The 16774-nt window shown below is 43.6% G+C and overlaps 2 protein-coding genes across 7 annotated transcripts in view; one reads left to right on the top strand and one right to left on the bottom strand.

The window, feature by feature from the left end:
• Positions 1–9677, bottom strand: part of ZNF277 (zinc finger protein 277) — an 88435-nt gene extending 78758 nt beyond the window's left edge. For both annotated transcript variants that reach the window (XM_073328108.1, XM_073328109.1), the window contains exon 1: positions 9592–9677. In XM_073328108.1, the coding sequence (XP_073184209.1) occupies positions 9592–9634 (43 nt within the window). In that variant the 5' untranslated portion in view covers positions 9635–9677. The remainder of the gene's footprint in view (positions 1–9591) is intronic.
• Positions 9678–9877: 200 nt separating this feature from the next.
• Positions 9878–16774, top strand: part of DOCK4 (dedicator of cytokinesis 4) — a 426144-nt gene continuing 419247 nt past the window's right edge. For all 5 annotated transcript variants that reach the window (XR_012156797.2, XM_073328106.2, XM_073328104.2 and 2 more), the window contains exon 1: positions 9878–10108. Coding sequence is in view for 4 of the 5 variants with exons in the window: in XM_073328106.2 (XP_073184207.1) it covers positions 10072–10108 (37 nt within the window). In the remaining variant the exon portion in view is untranslated. The remainder of the gene's footprint in view (positions 10109–16774) is intronic.

Genomic DNA, 16774 nt, shown 5'->3' with positions numbered 1-16774 from the left:
TATAGATTAGGAAGCTACACTCCAGTATCCGTGATCAGACATGATCTCCAACTCCTGTACCTCTTCTAGCTCTAACATTTAAAGATGAGCATCACTGTTTCATACTAATGAGCTGGAGCCCATTCTAGTGAACAAAGCCAATCAAAAATACCCAAGCATAATGCAGAGTGTAGTTCATTCATTTACTTCACAAGTATACTTTAGCTTTCATAACTGTATCAGACTTTGTAACAGTAATGAAGTATTAATGTGAGACCTCATTATAGCCCTCTCCTATTAAATCTTTGATAAAATGTGGTGAGATCGCTTTTATTTTGTATATGAATTAACAGGGGTGAGTATTGTTGAGATTCTACAGTACACGTGTTTTTCTTTATACTTCAGGGCATAAAGTGATCACAAGCTGGGTCAGGAAAGGTTCCCTGCATGATACAGTATCGCATAACTGATGGAATGCATTACTGGAAGAAGGCTTTGCATTCTTATGTAGCACTTTGTATAAGTCTATGCTCCTACTGTTATTGCAGACAAAATCTTTTAGAAGTTTTGTACATTTCAAGAACTGATGCTTTGTGTTACTGTGCAGAATAACCAGAGCTTTTGTTATTACAAATTATGTAGCATAGTATTACTACTCAAACTATTGACGGATTCAAACTATTATAACTGTAATCATTGTTACTGGGGATAGTATATATTTCATTCTCAATTGGTTATAATGAATAAACACATTATTGCTTGAGGTGCCAATCCTTCTCTCCCCCGAAACAAAACAAAAACACATCCCATAAACATGGACCCTTACTCACATATGAGCCCCACTGACTTCAAAGGGATACTGTGCAGAAGTACAAGACCAGCTCCCAACAGAGGCATGCCTGACTTAAAGTAGTAGAATGCAGTATTTTAATCTTCCCAGATCTAAGGTTTTAAGCATTTAATGTTTTCCATGTGGACAAAAGTCCTCGTCCCCTCTCTCCCCACTGTACACCAGTCCCACTCAGGTATAACTTCCCTCTCACTTCCACATCATATAGACTTGCAGAAGGAGAAAAACTCATTTTTAATAGATCTTATAACATATATCATTTATACACTATATAATTTTTGGGTCCCTTAGATCCTAGCCAAATTTACGTTTTTGGTGTTCACTCAAAAAACTGGGAAATTCCCAAACAAAACAACCCATTAAGTAAGGAGTAAGGTTGAAAATGTGTTTTGTGGAGTCCAACTAACATAAAAAAGCTCCTATATTACATGTAAAAACAAACACACAAAATCTTTAATAAGACTCCTCCCCCAAAAAATATTTTCTAGATTTTAAAAATAATTACTTTTTAAAAAGAGTTTTTTTGGATAACTAACAACTTTAGGCCTGTCCATTTATGCAAGTAATGAGAGAGAATTCTACTAAAAGTTAGAAAGAATACATATTGTTAGCTATTATTGATTCCGTTAGTGCAGTTAAATCACACATGAATCAGCAGCCTGTAATTTGAAAAATATCCATGACAGATTCTCTCTCCTTTAGAGTTGCCAACTATTTAATTGCAGAAAACCGAACACTCTTGCCCTGCCCCACCCCTTCCCAGAGGCCCCACCCCTGCTCTGCCTTGCCCCTTCTCTGAGGGCCCATCCCTGCTCACTCCATCTCCCCTTCCTCCATTGCTCGCTCTCTCACACCCTCGCTCATTTTCACCAGGCATGGGCAGGGGGTTGGGGTGCAGGAAGGGATGAGAGCTCTGGTTGGGGATGCGGGCTCTGGGATGGGGCTGGGGGTTTTGGGGTGCAGGGGGGGACTCTGTGCTGGGGATGAGGGGGTCAGAGTGCAGGAAGGGGCTCAGGGCAGCAGTGCGGGAGGAGCTGAGGGCTCTGGCTGGGGGTGCGCGCTCTGGGGTGGGGCTGGGGATGAGTGCTTTGGAGTGCAGGAGGGGGCTGGGGCAGGGGTGTGGGTTAGGTGCAGGCTCCGGGAGTGAGTTTGGATGTGGGAGGGGGTTTCCAAAATGCGGCGGGGATTGAGGTGCAGGAGGAGGTTCAGGGTGTGGGCGCCGGGCAGTGCTGACCTCAAGTGGCGCCTGGGAAATGGCAACATGTCCCTCCATCGCCTAGGCAGAGGCACAGCCAGGGGGCTCTACCTGCTGCCCCCACGCGCCACCCCCACAGCTCCCATTGGCCGCGGTTCCTGGAGTGGCGCCTGTGGGCGGGGCAGCTTGCGGAGCCTCCCTGACCGCCCCTTCACGTAGGAGTCAGACATGCCGGCTGCTTCCTGGGAGCCGTGTGAAGCTGGGCAGGGAGCCTGCCAGCCCTGCTGTGCCGCCAACTGGACCTTTAGCGACCTGGTCAGCAGTGTTGACCGGAGGCGCCAGGGTCCCTTTTTGACCAGGTGTTCTGGTCAAAAACCCGACACCTGGCAACCCTACTGTCCTTGTTGTTCAGGAACTACTGTATGGTAGGTAACAGAAGTGAAGTGAAGACCTGAAGCAACTGAATCGCTAATAAGAATGTCCCAGATTGCATGTCCATTAATAGATATTTAAGATATTATAGTTAGAAGGATAGTTGACTTACAGTTTATTTTTTAAGCTACGGTTATACTTTAAATTCTTAGAGCTTTCGAACTGTTTGTTATGTTCTGTGAAAAAGCCAGTTGAGACCAGTCTGTGCCTAACGTTAATGGGAATTATGCATACATGCTAAGGTGCGAGGAGATCCCCCATTGTTTTATTCAGGCATGTCATCAGAGCAGATACAACACACATTCATGCTATACAATTATCTGTAGAATTATGGTGGGATCATAGACAATACAGACTTGTTTCACAAAGTAAAATAATCCATTACATAGTCTATTGAAATATTTAGTCTCACTAAGTTCTCCTGTCACTCATTCAGTTATACAAAAAACACATTGTGGAAGAATGTAAACTAGCCTTGTTGCACTAAAATTCTGTTACTGTAACAAACATTTATTTAAGAAGATGATGCTGGTATTTTGACACAACTCCACATAGAAAAGGGATTTGTTAAACCAATCAGTTTCTACTCTATTAAACCTGCTTTCAGTCCTCTATAAAGGTCAGTGTGTTCAGCAGGTAATAACGTAAGAAGACTTTACTAGATTCCTATAAATAATTTTAAAAGGCTTTTGAAAAAATATATGAACTAGTTTAATATAAAGAAAGTGCAATATTTTTAAAGGTCCATTTCTGTAATTATATTACTTTAATAATATACAGCCTACTGTATTTAAGTTAATTAGTAAACCTATTTCAGCAGCGATCACTAAATGTTGCTGGTTATAATTGTTAACATATACCACTGTACCAAACCAGTGTCCTGAAAGGTTCTAACAGAGGCTATAGGTAGGAGGGCACTGGTCTGTCTCCCTTCTCAAGAAGGAGGCTGAGAAAGGTAAAAGTTTGGAAACGCTTTAAACTGAATGAGATGCAGGCACAGAAATAAGAGAAGTTCCCACAGAGTCAATAGCATTTTGGATCCTTAAGATTAGCGCTCTGCAGTGGGACTGGGATCCTGTGGGTTGTGCGGGACCTGCTGCCATAATTGCCATAGCTGGAGCAGATAAATGTACTTTCTTGAGGGTGGGATTGGGTGGGGGAATAAAACAGGCTGTAATTTGTGGGAAAACACAAAATCTTCCATCAGTCTGTCACAAATAGAAAAACTTGCTTTACATTGCTGAAATTCTTTTTTTTTTTAAATAAAGGTTTTAATACTTAAAATTTAAGCGAGGGATAGAAAGAGATTTGATGTCTATTATAACAGGAATTAAAGGTTTTTTCACATGGCTTAAGCAAGATTTGTTTTATTCTTTTAGTGGTAAAATTGTGTTTGAATTACATTTTTATTAATTATATATAATATATATATAAAAATAAATAAACCAACCTTTTTTTTTAATTTTTTTTTTTTTTTAGTAGCATGGGGCAATCTGTCTCTCTTGTGGGATTTGCCGGGATCTCAGGTTTTTGCTGGTGGGAGCAGGATAATATTGCAAGAAACAATGCAGGAGCGGGTAGGAGTGACTATTGTGGGGTAGGACAAGAGTGGGATAAAAAAATAATTCCGCGCAGAGCTCTACTAAGAATCCCACATGGCACCAGTAATGATGTTTAAACAATTAAGAACATTTGGAGTGTTCACCAGGAGTCTGGGTAAATTATGATGTCACAGGACCTTAACAGGGCATTTTTGGGGCGCTTTGGGTACAGCAATTTAAAATCCATCAGCATTCAAATGCACAGGGCAAGGGGCTTGGGTCCTCTGGATGTTTCACCTTCCATCAGATGTTATTCATCAGAGTTCTAATGACCCCACAAAAAAGTGACAGTTGTTTGCCCAAGGCAAAGACCCATCAGAATAGCTGCAATGTTTTATGCAGCTCACTGAGTGAATTTCTCACCAGTGAGAAAAAAAAGTCACTATTTCTTACGCCCACACACATTGTGCACACTGGGAGAGGAAGGAGCCCTCCTTGCACCCCTCCGCAGCAGGTTGGAAGGATCCAAGCAGACAGGGGTTGGGAGACTTGGGGAAGTGAGGTGAGACGGTCAGCCAGAAAGGCATGATGGTTGCTGGGAAAAGAAAGTGGTTGTCAGAATGGGCCTATAGTGTGTAGCCCAGGAGTGGGGGCTAGAGGTTTCTAAAGAGAAGAGGAGAAACCTGTACCAGTTTCCCCTAATTTCAGCCACTGACCATCCAATCCCCCTCCCCAGGTTGTCCCCACTCACCCTGACCAGTGCATAGATGTTTCTGTCCCACCCAACCCACCACATTCTGTGCCACTAACCCCTATTATCCGTCTGTCCCCCTAATCCTGCTCTGCCTGCACCTGAGCCCTCCCCTCTCCCATCACTTCTAGGGAGCTTCTGGCACTTTCACCCAACCTCCCCAAATGCAGGAGTCATGCGCCGCCCATGGTGGGGAGATACATAGGAACTGGAAGTGGCAGAAGATGTGTGTGTGTGGGAGGGGGAGGAGGAGGTGAGGGAGGAAGAGCAAAGTGGGAACATGGAGTGGCAGAAAGTGTGTATGAAGGGAGGAAATAGAGAGGAGATGTGGAACCCAGGTCGGACAGCTGAGGGAGGAGAGAGTGTAGCAGTTTTGTTTTAAAAGGGGCATAAGAGGAAAGTACTGGGGGAGGAGAGAGAGAAAAGAATAAAGGGCATCGGGGAAGGTAAGAGATCGGGATAAGTAGAATTAAAGGATTTGTGGGAAAAGAATAGAGGAAAAAGGGGGCTACTGGAAGAACAAACAGGAATGTAACACAGCGATCCCAGATAAGAACATTCAGGCACACACTTGAAAGAAAGCGTGGGAAGCTATTAGCTTTGAGCATTCTATATCCTGTCTCCAACAAAGTGACACAGCTGTTCTGCCAGTGCTTGGAATGAAAAGATCAAAAGAACATTAAACAGATAAAAAGCCCTTCTCAGGAGAGAAGGGAGGTGTCAACTGTCAGGAGGACAGGTTGACAGTCTGCAGAGGAGCCTGAACGAGTTGGAGCTTTCCCTGGATCCAGGGAATAGTAAGTCTTAGGAAAGGCAAGCATGTGGACAGTTTAGTTTATTCTTTTTAAGATCTGTTTTCTCAAGTCAATTGGTTCTATATAAATAGTTTGCTTTAAGAAGGCAGTTTGGTTACCAGTTACCAATCTCAGTATATTTTTATTTGTGTTATCATAGCACCTATGAGCCCTAATCCTGGCTCAGGACCCCACTATGCTAGAGTCATGATTAGCACGATCACAAACCCTGAAGAAAAAAAGATAGACTGTAAGCCCCTTAGGGCAGAGGCTAAATACAAGACTTTAGACAAGAGACAGATATAGATAGACTGACAAGGGACTACAAGGAAACAATGAGACAATATTGGTCAGAATGATAAGCAGTGGCAGTAGAGTCAAGTCTTTTGTAGGAATCATGGTGTGATGCTTCTTGGGAGTACCCAGGGTTGAGAGACACCTCGCTACCAACTGCCCTTAGCATGAGGAAGTCTTGTCTGTGCTATACTGGGCGGAAATGCCCCAAATCCACCAGCCTTCGGCAACACAAACAGTTGCTTCTAGGCTTCTGCAGGCCCTGCTCTCTCTTTACAGGTTAACAATAGATACATTCCAACGCTGGAGTCCTCAGAGCTTCCTTCTGGAGTGCCCAGCCTCTGACTGATTCTCAGATTTGGCTAAGAGGAGATCATTAGTGACTTCAGTGTGAATGTTGAGTTCTTAGTTGAGAGCAAGGGATAGAAGTCAGATTGGAGATGTTGCAGGATGGAAGTGGAGTAGAGTAGCTCCAGACAGCAATTATAAACAGCATGTTCAATGAGTTTAGAAATGAAAGGGAGATGAAGTGGTAGCTGAAGAGGCAAGTGGGGTCGATGGTGGGTTCTTTAAAGATGGGTGATACTAAAGCATGTTTGTATTGTGAGAGGAAGAGTCAGAGGAGAGGTTAACAAGAAAAGTAAGGGAGGGGATGAGAATGGGTTCAAAGGAGATCAGGAGATGAAATGGGGTTACTGGGCGAAGTAGAGGGGTTAGAACAGGAGAACAGATTGGAAACTTTTGCATCTGTGACCATGGAGGAGGACAGAGTTGGGATGGGAGGGAGAAAAAAGCAAGGAAGGAAGGAGAGTCGAGGGGAGAGGGAAGGTCATGTCACAGGCTGTCACGAAGGTCCTCTCGTGAATTGGTAACCAGTTAAAAGACAGGAAACAAAGGGTAGAAATAAATGGTCAGTTTTCAGAATGGAGAGAGGTAAATAGTGGTGTCCCCCAGGGGTCTGTACTGGGCCCAGTCCTTTTCAACATATTCATAAATGATCTGGAAAAAGAGATAAACAGGGAGATGGCAAAATTTGCAGATGATACAAAACTACTCAAGATAGTTAAGTCCCAGGCAGACTGCAAAGAGCTACAAAAGGATCTCTCAAAACTAGGTGACTGGGCAAGAAAATGAGAGATGAAATTCAATGTTGATAAATCCAACATACTGCACATTGGAAACCATAATCCCAACTACACATATAAAACGATGTGTTCTAAATTAGCTGTTACCACTCAGGAAAGAGATCTTGGCATCATTGTGGATAGTTCTCTGAAAACATCCCCTCAACGTGCAGCAGCAGTCAACAGAATATGAACAGAATGTTGGGAATCATTAAGAAAGGGATAGATAATAAGACAGAAAATATCATATTGCCACTGTATAAATCCATGGTACGCCCACATCTGCATGCAATATTCAGGATGTGGTCACCCCATCTCAAAAAAAAGATATAATGGAATTGGAAAAGGTTCAGAAAAGGGCTACAAAAATTACTAGGGGTATGGAAGCTTCTGTACGAGGAGAGATTAATAAAACTAGAACTTTTCAGCTTGGAAAAGAGACAACTAAGGGGGGAATAAGGTCTATCAAATCATGACTGGCATGAAGAAAGTAAATAAGGAAGTGTTATTTACTCCTCCTCCTAACACAAGAACTAAAGGTCACCAAATGAAATTAACAGGCTGCAGGTTTAAAACAAACAAAAGGAAGTATTTCCTCACACAAAGCACAGTCAACCTCTGGACCTCTTTGCCAAGGGATTTTGAGAAGGCCAAGACTATAATAGGGTTCAAAAAGAACTAGATGAATTCCTGGAGGATAGGTGCATCATTGGCTATTAGCCAGGATGGGTGTCCCTAACCTCTGTTTGTCAGAAGCTGGGAATCAGCGACAAGGAAAGGATCACTTGATTATCTGTTCTGTTCATTCCCTCAAAGGCACCTGGCATTGGCTACTGTCGGAAGACAGGATATTGGGCTAGATGGATCTTTGGTCTGATCCAGTATGGCCATTCTTATGTTCATCTTGACAATCTTCTCTTGAAAGAAATCAGCAAGATATTATGCTGAGAGAGAAGTAGTGGCAGGATGTGGGGAGGGTTTCAGGAATGAGTCAAAGGTGGTGAAAAGTCAGCTGGGATTGAAGGAACAGAATGGCAAGATCTGAGTCTAAATCAGACTTTCTGAGGAAACCACAGTGAATAGCAGGTGACTGCTGCCCTAGGCCCAATCTGAGAGTGGGAGAACTGTGTGATTCCACTCCAAGAAAGGTAATGGCTGAAGGCCTGAGACCTTAGGGGAGGTAGGGACACACTCAAAGAGACCAGGAGGGGTCAAAGGTGCAGTTGGGTCCTGTCACAGTTCTCAGGCTTTCTATACTGGGCAGAAGCAGCCATTTTCAGTGATACCTATGAATGTTTGAGAAAGACAAACTGCAGTGCATCTGAAAGACTGAAAGTCCTGAACACAAAGCATTGCTGTTAAAAACAAAACAACTCTTCATTGGAGGAGTCAGGGTACTTTGACTTCACCATGAGAAAATAACTTACAATAAACAGAAAAAAAATCTAGGTTAGATCTCCGAACCCCAGTGGGAACAAACTTACTCTGCAGTACGTAAGTGGCTTTAGACCTCTTCCACACCAGAGATTTCAGGCTAACTCTCCTTTTACCAGAGTGCTGTCTGGCTTTTAGGCCTGGTCTACATGCAGTTTTGGTAACAATATAACTACTTTGGTTAGGGTATGTTTTTCCCCCCACTCAAATTGTTATATTGGTACAACACCTAGTGTGGATGCAGTTATACCACTATAAAGGGGCCTTATAGCAGTACAGCTTATTCCCCTTCCTTTGCAGTAATAACTATACTGATATAATGCAGCTTTTAACCAATACAAGTGCATCCATACTAGGGGTTGGGTTTGTGTAGGGGGGAAAGAGGAATGCATCGCCTTAACTACCAGTATATATAATGTGATACAGCTTTTGTGTTTAGGCAAGCTATATATGTGCTGTGATAGGTGGAGGATAAGCTTGCCAATGGTACCTGTAAGTTTAAAAGCCACAAAGATAGAATGTTCTACTACATGAGTTAAAAGCTGCCTGCTCTGACCGAACTGATTTCTCACTCTGTTAGCATCAACCTTTCATAGTGTGTTTTCTTAAATATATAGTTAGCAAGATCAAGATTGGCAGGGTTTCTATGCACATTACCTGTTGTAGCATTAGAAATTATTATTTTTTTCTGTACTTTTCAGTTAAGCATCCATTCTCTGGCATGCTTTCTGAACAGCATATTGCCAGTTGTGCTACAGACTGCAGCTGTTTTCATATTCTTTGCTTGCCTACCTTTGCAACATGTTGTGATGAAGAAATAATAAGTACAACAAGGAGCCTGGTAGCACCTTAAAGACTAACAGATTTATTTGGGCATAAGCTTTCGTGGGTAAAGAAGTGTTTTTTACCCGCGAAAGCTTATCCCAAATAAATCTGTTAGTCTTTAAGGTGCCACCGGACTCCTTGTTGGTTTTGTAGATACAGACTAACACGACTACCCCCGATACCATTAATAAGCAATGATGATAAGGCTCTGGGACAGAGATCAGGTCTAACTTGGCCCAGGGACCCCCAACAAAGGTCTGCTGCGGTCCCACTCACGCTTTCCCTGTAAGCACCTAGACGCAGTAGAAGGGACAGGGCGCTTGAACAGGAGAAGGGGTCCCGACCCGACACTCAGGAGCGCACCATACTCACCGCCTCTGTCGGCCGCAGCGCCGACGCCTGAGGAAGCTGCCATGCCACGGTTCGCAGATGGACCCAAGAGTGACGTGCACGCATTGGAACGGCGCCTAAACCAATAGGAAAGAGCCTTGAGGGCTCCAGCCCCACCTCCAGAACGCGGAGCTCATCAGGACTTGCAGTTTCCCGGCTCCAAGGAAGCGGGCGCTAGAAGGGGGCAGGGCTATGGTTGGGCCCCGCCCCCCTGCCGCTGTACTCCGCGGGGAAACTACGCTTCCCGGCAAGCAGCGGGGCAGGGGAGGCGGGCGGCCGCTGTGAGTGGCCGGCGGGGGAGCGGGGCTGAGTCAATCACAACAATGACTTCTCGGCTGGAGCCCGAGCAGCGCGGCTGAGCCCCGCCGAGCAGCGGCAGCGGCGGCGGCGGCGCTGGGCAGAGGGGTTGGCTGGGCGCTGCCGCTCTCATTGTTCGCCGAGGGACAGAACCACGCTGAGAGCATGTGGATCCCTACAGAGCACGAGAAATACGGCGTGGGTGAGTGGGGCCGCTGGCACTGGTGCCTTGCCGTGGTGGGGCTGGTCCAGGTGGCGATAAGACTGGAACCCGCCCCGAAGCTCCCGGGTGGGGGCATGCCTGTGGTTCTGCCGCTGTCCGAGGAGTTTGCGAGCGGACGCTGCTGGTTCATGTGTCAGGTGGGGAGGGAGGGAATGGATTCCTGTCATCACACCCCTTTCCTCCCCCCCGCCCCCCCGTGCAACGAATAGCTGCAGAGATTGAAAATGTGTGTGTGTGTGTGTGGGGGGGGGGGGGGTTGTGTTATGAACAAAAAAACAGTTGGAAAGCGTAAGTCTCCGTAAAGCCTGATCACCTCTGCAAAGAGTCTGTGAGGATTGAACAGCATCTCAGTAAAACAGCCCCGCCGGGAGACTCCTCTTCCCACTAGCCTCAACACCGGAGGGAGGAGAGGGGGAGAGAAAACCACACAATTGTTTAAAAATGGGTATTCTGCTTAACGGGCACGCTCAGTTTAAGCTACTGCCATCTTTCGAGACAGGCACCAGTCCGCAGTTGTATGTGTTTTTGTTTGTGTGTGTGTGTGTGTGTACAGTGTTTAATCAGGACAGTAGTTTACTTCCTATGCTAACGTTTTGTTTGGCTGTGAAATTGAGTTTATAAAGGTCTGGATTACACAGAGGCAGGGAAATGTGCTTCAGTTTTTGAAGTTCAGGATCCTGTTTGTGAGGAGGAGAGACAGCGTAGCATCGTCCTATTCGAAAGGTGAACAACAAAGGACGTTAGATATTTGACTGATGAATCTGGGTTTTCTCATCTCTTTTTTTTACCTCGGCCCCAGTTACAGAATAGGGAACGTTTCCTCCTCTTTCTCTCTGCCCCCTCCTCTTAGTTGCATACTTAAAACGCATATTTTCCTTTTCAACTATTGAATTCAGCCTGATCACCCTGATACTTTTTGGAAGGGATAAGATTTTCTGCCAGCTATATAAACAGTCCTAACAACAATAAAACAATTTTCAAATCCTAGCAATTTGATAGGGAAATAACCCACTATCGTATCTATAACACTTTTTATTAAAAAAAAAAGCTTACTGTATAAATGTTGAAAAAAAATCTATTTTATTTTCATATGGTGTGTGGGGTTTGGGATTTTTTGTTTGTGTGTGTGGTTTTTTTTTTTTTTTAGTAAAAACAAAACAAAGTGACATTCGTGGAAGTCATTTGCACTCGGTTATTATTTGTTCAGCTCCGCCTGAGGGCAGGACTCTGGAGCCCATTAAACTGACTTATGAAGTGATTAAAAAGACTCATTGTAGTTTTTGACACCATCTATTAAAACCACTAATACTTGATCGGCTTTGGTGACTCGTCCTGGACAATAGCTACCATTTCACACAAATGTAATTGAGTTCCTTCGCAGATCATTGGCATTGCAAGAAACTGTCTGTATATCCAGGTTATATTTGTACATTGAGTTGTGTATGTTATGGAAAATCCACGAGGAACGTAAAGACTTTGTCTTTGTGTGTGCGTAATGTCTCTCTGTTTAACAATTAGTACAGGAGCCAAGACTCATTCAATGTGACTATGTTCCATTTGGAGTTGATCCCAGATGTTGCTGTCTTCCAAATGTTAAATCCCACTGATGATCTCTATAATTTATTTTCTTGAGTTCTTTATGTGCCAGGTCACAGCTGGGTTGCTAGATATCGATTAGTCCTCCAGTCCGCTTTCTTTATGAGGATGGGCAGAGGCTTAAAATCCACTCTGGGATTTCCTGGAATGGCATGTAGGATATTACCAGTCAAGTATTTCAAGCTGCAGCACTCCCCTCATTTTTTGTTGTTGAGTGAAGGAGAATATTGCACAGCTGAAGCATATCTTTCTTTTTGTTGTTTACAATCTGAAAAAATGATTGTTAGTAATCTGCTTTTTTATCTACTCCCCCCACCGATAAAACTCAAAACAAAATCATTCCCCCCGTTACTTGAATAATTAGCCTGTGGCTGCTGAACAATTAACTAGTATCCTTCAGTCACATTTTTCTGTGCTAGTAAGTCTTGATTGAGTACTTAACCAAGAGCATCTAGTTGTGAATGCCAGTGTTTGCAGAAATCTTATGACTGCTGGAGAAGTATCTTTGTAATCTCAGTAAGTGTCCCATTTCCCCCACCCCCTTTGGATGACTCAAGAACAAATATAAAGATCTTCAAGCTTCCTTTGCTGCTTATATGTAATGACCAGTTCTATGTTTCTTTTTCACTTGCCTCCAAAAATCCATCCAAAATACTCCTCATCCAGTTCGTGCATCATCATTACAAACTGCTGAAATATTAACTCAGAAACCATTTCACTTGCTTTGGGAACAGTATTTTACAGTCTACATTATATAATCTTTATCCTTGCAAGAACAACACTCTGAGACAAATTTTTGTACTTAAACCGCAATTGCAACACAAAGTGATGAGGTGGTATAGGGTAAAATAGTATAATATCCTCCTATGTGTATTACCTGAAGCTTCTTAGGAAGATGATTTTTATATATTCAAAATCGAATATCCTATCTCAAAGACTTGTTTAAACTATTCCTTTTCCGATCACAGGAAATGGTGTATTTGTGAACAGTTATTCTATGTTACTTTGGCATACTAAACTGCCTTGGTAAAATGGGCACATTATAAAATCCCCTTGAGAATCCTGATTAGTTGTACCAAACATATGTATCCTTTGTATGAGTGCGCAGGGCTCAGATCAATGTCAAATCTCATCTGCATTTTCAATCTGAATTTTGCAGCACATGCTGTGTGATCCATGCCTCTACTGTGGCATACCAAAATGGATGAATAACCAAGCAACAGCCACCTAGTTGCAATGAGGGACTGCTGGTAACCAGGTGGCTGTTGCTCACTCGCATAGCCTGGCTGACTCTCACTGTAAGGAGTATTTTATACATGAGTAACACAATCTTCCCCATCTTCTATGTTTATGAAACTACTGCCAGCTAGCTGCAGAGAATTCTTTTTGATTCCTTTTCACTGACCAGGTTGCTTTACTCTCAATTCAACTAATAATGGGTACTGCATACTGACTTGGTTAGGAGCATGTTAGTTATGAGTGATAGAACCTTTGCACCAAGGTTTACTAGATATAAACTTGCAGAAAATCTTAATCTTCTGCTATGAGTTGGAAACTGTCTTAAGGTTTACTCCCAGTTTGGTATGGGGCAGTTTTATCTTTCTCATGTTCTGCCTTCATGTGGAATCTGCAATATGTTGTCCTCCAGGATGCTGTTGATGAAGATCTATGCAGTATATTTTTCATTCAAGAAGTTCCTTTCTTTCTTGTTTAGGGAGGGGAAACTCTTTTCTGTTTTCTCATGCTGCTGTGTCAAACTGATAACAACACTCAAAAGAACATTGTCCAGTTACAAATAACACTTAAAGCCTAGTCTGAAGAGAGGGTAGGAGAGGTGCAACTTCGGAATTTTTGTGAGTATATCTGAAAGTGGTAGATGCATCTGGTAAACATCTTACACAAATCACAAATAGAGTTGGATCCCATTGGATTTTCATGAACTACACTGTATAATCGGCTGTAGAAGTATCAGAAGTGGTTTGATCAAGACTATACAGCAGGGATCGGCAACCTTTGGCACGCGGCCCATCAGGGAAATCCGCTGGCGGACCCGGACGGTTTGTTTACTTGCAGTGTCCGCAGGTTTGGCTGATCGCAGCTCCCACTGGTCGCGGTTCGCCGTTCCAGGCCAATGGGGGCTGTGGGAAGTGGCAGCCATCACATCCCTCACCCCCACTGCTTCCCGCAGCCCCCATTGACCTGGTACGGCGAACCGCGGCCAGTGGGAGCTGTGATTGGCCAAACCTGCGGACGCCATGTTAGGGGGCTTAATCCTTCACCCGCTTACTTCCCTGGTCCTTCTTGCATGAACAGAGAGCAACAATAGCCGAAGTCCAAAGGTGCAAACAATTCAATGTTTATTGGGGTGAACTTCAAGCAAGCATGAGTCCAGTTTCCTTCCTTAGTGTCCCGCTTCCCAGCTCTGACACCACAGAGCCTTACCTGTGTCCCTGTTCCCACTTCCCCCCCTTATCAAAACATGATTCCCATTCCCCCCCCTTCCTGATTGACTGCAGACTATATAGTAAAACTTGAGTTTTGCTTAGCTATACCTTAACCAATCATTTTCCTGAAATGTAACTAACCAATCCTAACATATTGTAACATGATTATTTAACCAATTATATCCCACCACCTTAATTAGTTTACACCCAGCAAAATTCATTATACAGCAGACAGAAACAATCACAGAACCAGACAGCGATTATGCAGACAAAGAATAGGGAAATGGGGACTACAGTGATAGAACAACACAGAAATGAGGATTTCACATCCCAGCTATTGATAAGTGAGTTCTTGCCAGACAGGATACTATCAAACTAAATTTTCTTTTACATCTTCTAGGCATTTCCCTTTCTCTGGAGGTGATAGGCATTATCAGGACAGGATTGTGTTTCCAATAGCACCTTATTTCAATGTGACTAGTTTGGAATGTAAGGACGTGTGGGCTTTTATCTCCTGCCCCCATCGAATCTTAAAGTCCATCTCTCTAGGTTAGCCACGCTGTATTAAAGATACTCTGTTCCTTCTTTGATAGGTGGACCGCATCTCCTCTCAGAACAGCATGCCAGTTCGCTTCCCAGCTTATGGCTGCCTCTGCTGCTTAGCCAAAGATCTTAGCCTTAGAACAGAGCCTCAGACTGTCACAGTAAGAGAAGACCCTTACACTGGCAGACAGTGATTTTGATTCTTTCTTTCATACCTCTATAACTAGCTAAGTGATAAGAATATACCTAGATTAGAATATAGGCCTTTACAGACAGGCCTAAATATCTATATCCTAACAGTAAACAAACCATCCTGGTCCATCAGTGGATTTCCCTGGTGGGCCGCGTGCCAAAGGTTGCTGATCCCTGCTATATAGCTATGGCTATTTCGCACACAATAGATCAGTGAGTAGGCACATCTTTCAAAGCCAATTCTTACTGCTTGGTGCAAACCTGAGACCTGTAATTGTACTAAAGAAAATGCACTGCTTATTCTGTACATGCTGCTTAAAGAGGAGAAAGGAAGTTCAGTTGATTGCTAAATGAGTAGTTAAAATATAAATAATAGATTTACTCCTCCCCCCAGAAATAATTCCACATATTGCACAATGCCAGATCTGTCAACATTTTAGTTTGATAAATCCTGTATCTGAGAATATACTTACATTTTCTGGAACATGATCATTTTATATTGATTTAGTCACTGAATGCTGATGTTAGCCTGGGGAGTTATGGGGCATGCATGAGAGAGGAAGGGAGAGTTGGAGAAAAATTAAGAATAGCTAAACACAGTGTATCGCTTACAAGTAGCATGCTCACCCAGACAGTGCCGTCATTCGATATAGCACGGTGCACTTTTTAAACTCATACAGATAACATAAGTCCAAAGGGACTTGGCATTTATATTGTGCTGTTGAGCCATAAATCACAGTGCTTCACAAAGTGTGCAAAGGGTGAATGTCTCCATTTATAAAGGGAGGAACTGAGGGGGTTAAGTGACTTGTTGAAAATCACATAGTATGGCCATGGCAAAACTGAGAACTGAACTACCATTCAGTGTAGCATGAAAGAATTAACACAACAAAGGCAGTGTACAAATAAAACCAATGACCAGAATTCCGCATTCTTATATCCAGGTGTATCTCAAATTTCAGATATGTCCATAACTCAGTAATTTTACATTTTTAAAATATTTTCATCTTACTTAATGTCACTTCATTTGTTGGGCTCCATCAGGATTTTCTAAAGAGCTGTTGCCCAGTGGATTATTCATACAGCACCCATGCTCTGTCAGACTTAAGTTTAACCCATAACTTTCTGTATTTAAAACCATTTTTTACAGATCCAAGTTTAAATAAACTTTTCAGCTCAGAACATATTCAACCAATGATATTGGTGAAGGACAAAGATCAGGGTTGAGATTTTCAGAGCTGGCTAGGAGATTTAGCCACACAACTCCCATTGAAATGATAGAAGTTGTGTTGCTAAATATCAAAGTCATCTTTGGAAAATCTCACCTTAGGTGCCTGTGCTGATTCTGGAGTTGCGTAGCAGCCTTCAGTACTGTTGATGAGACCCAGATTAACAGATCGCTGGGCCCTAGGCAAACCCTTCAGTACTGTTGATGAGACCCAGATTAACAGATCGCTGGGCCCGAGGCAAACCCTGGCTCCCGTCTCCTGACCAGCTCCCTCGTGCAGGCACTCCTTGCAGTTCCTCGTCCAAAGCTCTGGCTGAGGTACTAGTGCAGGTGCTGGCCGCACAGCAGTGATGAGGAGGAAAAGCCCGGCCCGCCCTCTGCCCGTCTAGGTTTGGCTCCGCCCATCCTCTGTCATGACAAGGGTTAGGGCAGTGGGGCCAAAACTGAGGGAGTGGCATTGCAACCTGGTGCATGGGGGTCACAATGCCATTCACTCAGTTTTGGCCCTGCCACTCTGTCATGACACCAGGCTGGTTGGCCAAACCTGAGTGCACAGTGGGACAAGTAGCGCTACTGTGGGGCTGGCTCCTGTAGCAGTAGTTGAGCCAGACCGGCCAGAGGTGTTGCCTATGCATTAATCTG

This window comes from Lepidochelys kempii, chromosome 1, assembly GCF_965140285.1.
Source record: "Lepidochelys kempii isolate rLepKem1 chromosome 1, rLepKem1.hap1, whole genome shotgun sequence".
Classification (NCBI taxonomy): Eukaryota; Metazoa; Chordata; order Testudines; family Cheloniidae; genus Lepidochelys; species Lepidochelys kempii.
This window is presented reverse-complemented; position numbering and strand designations above follow the sequence as displayed.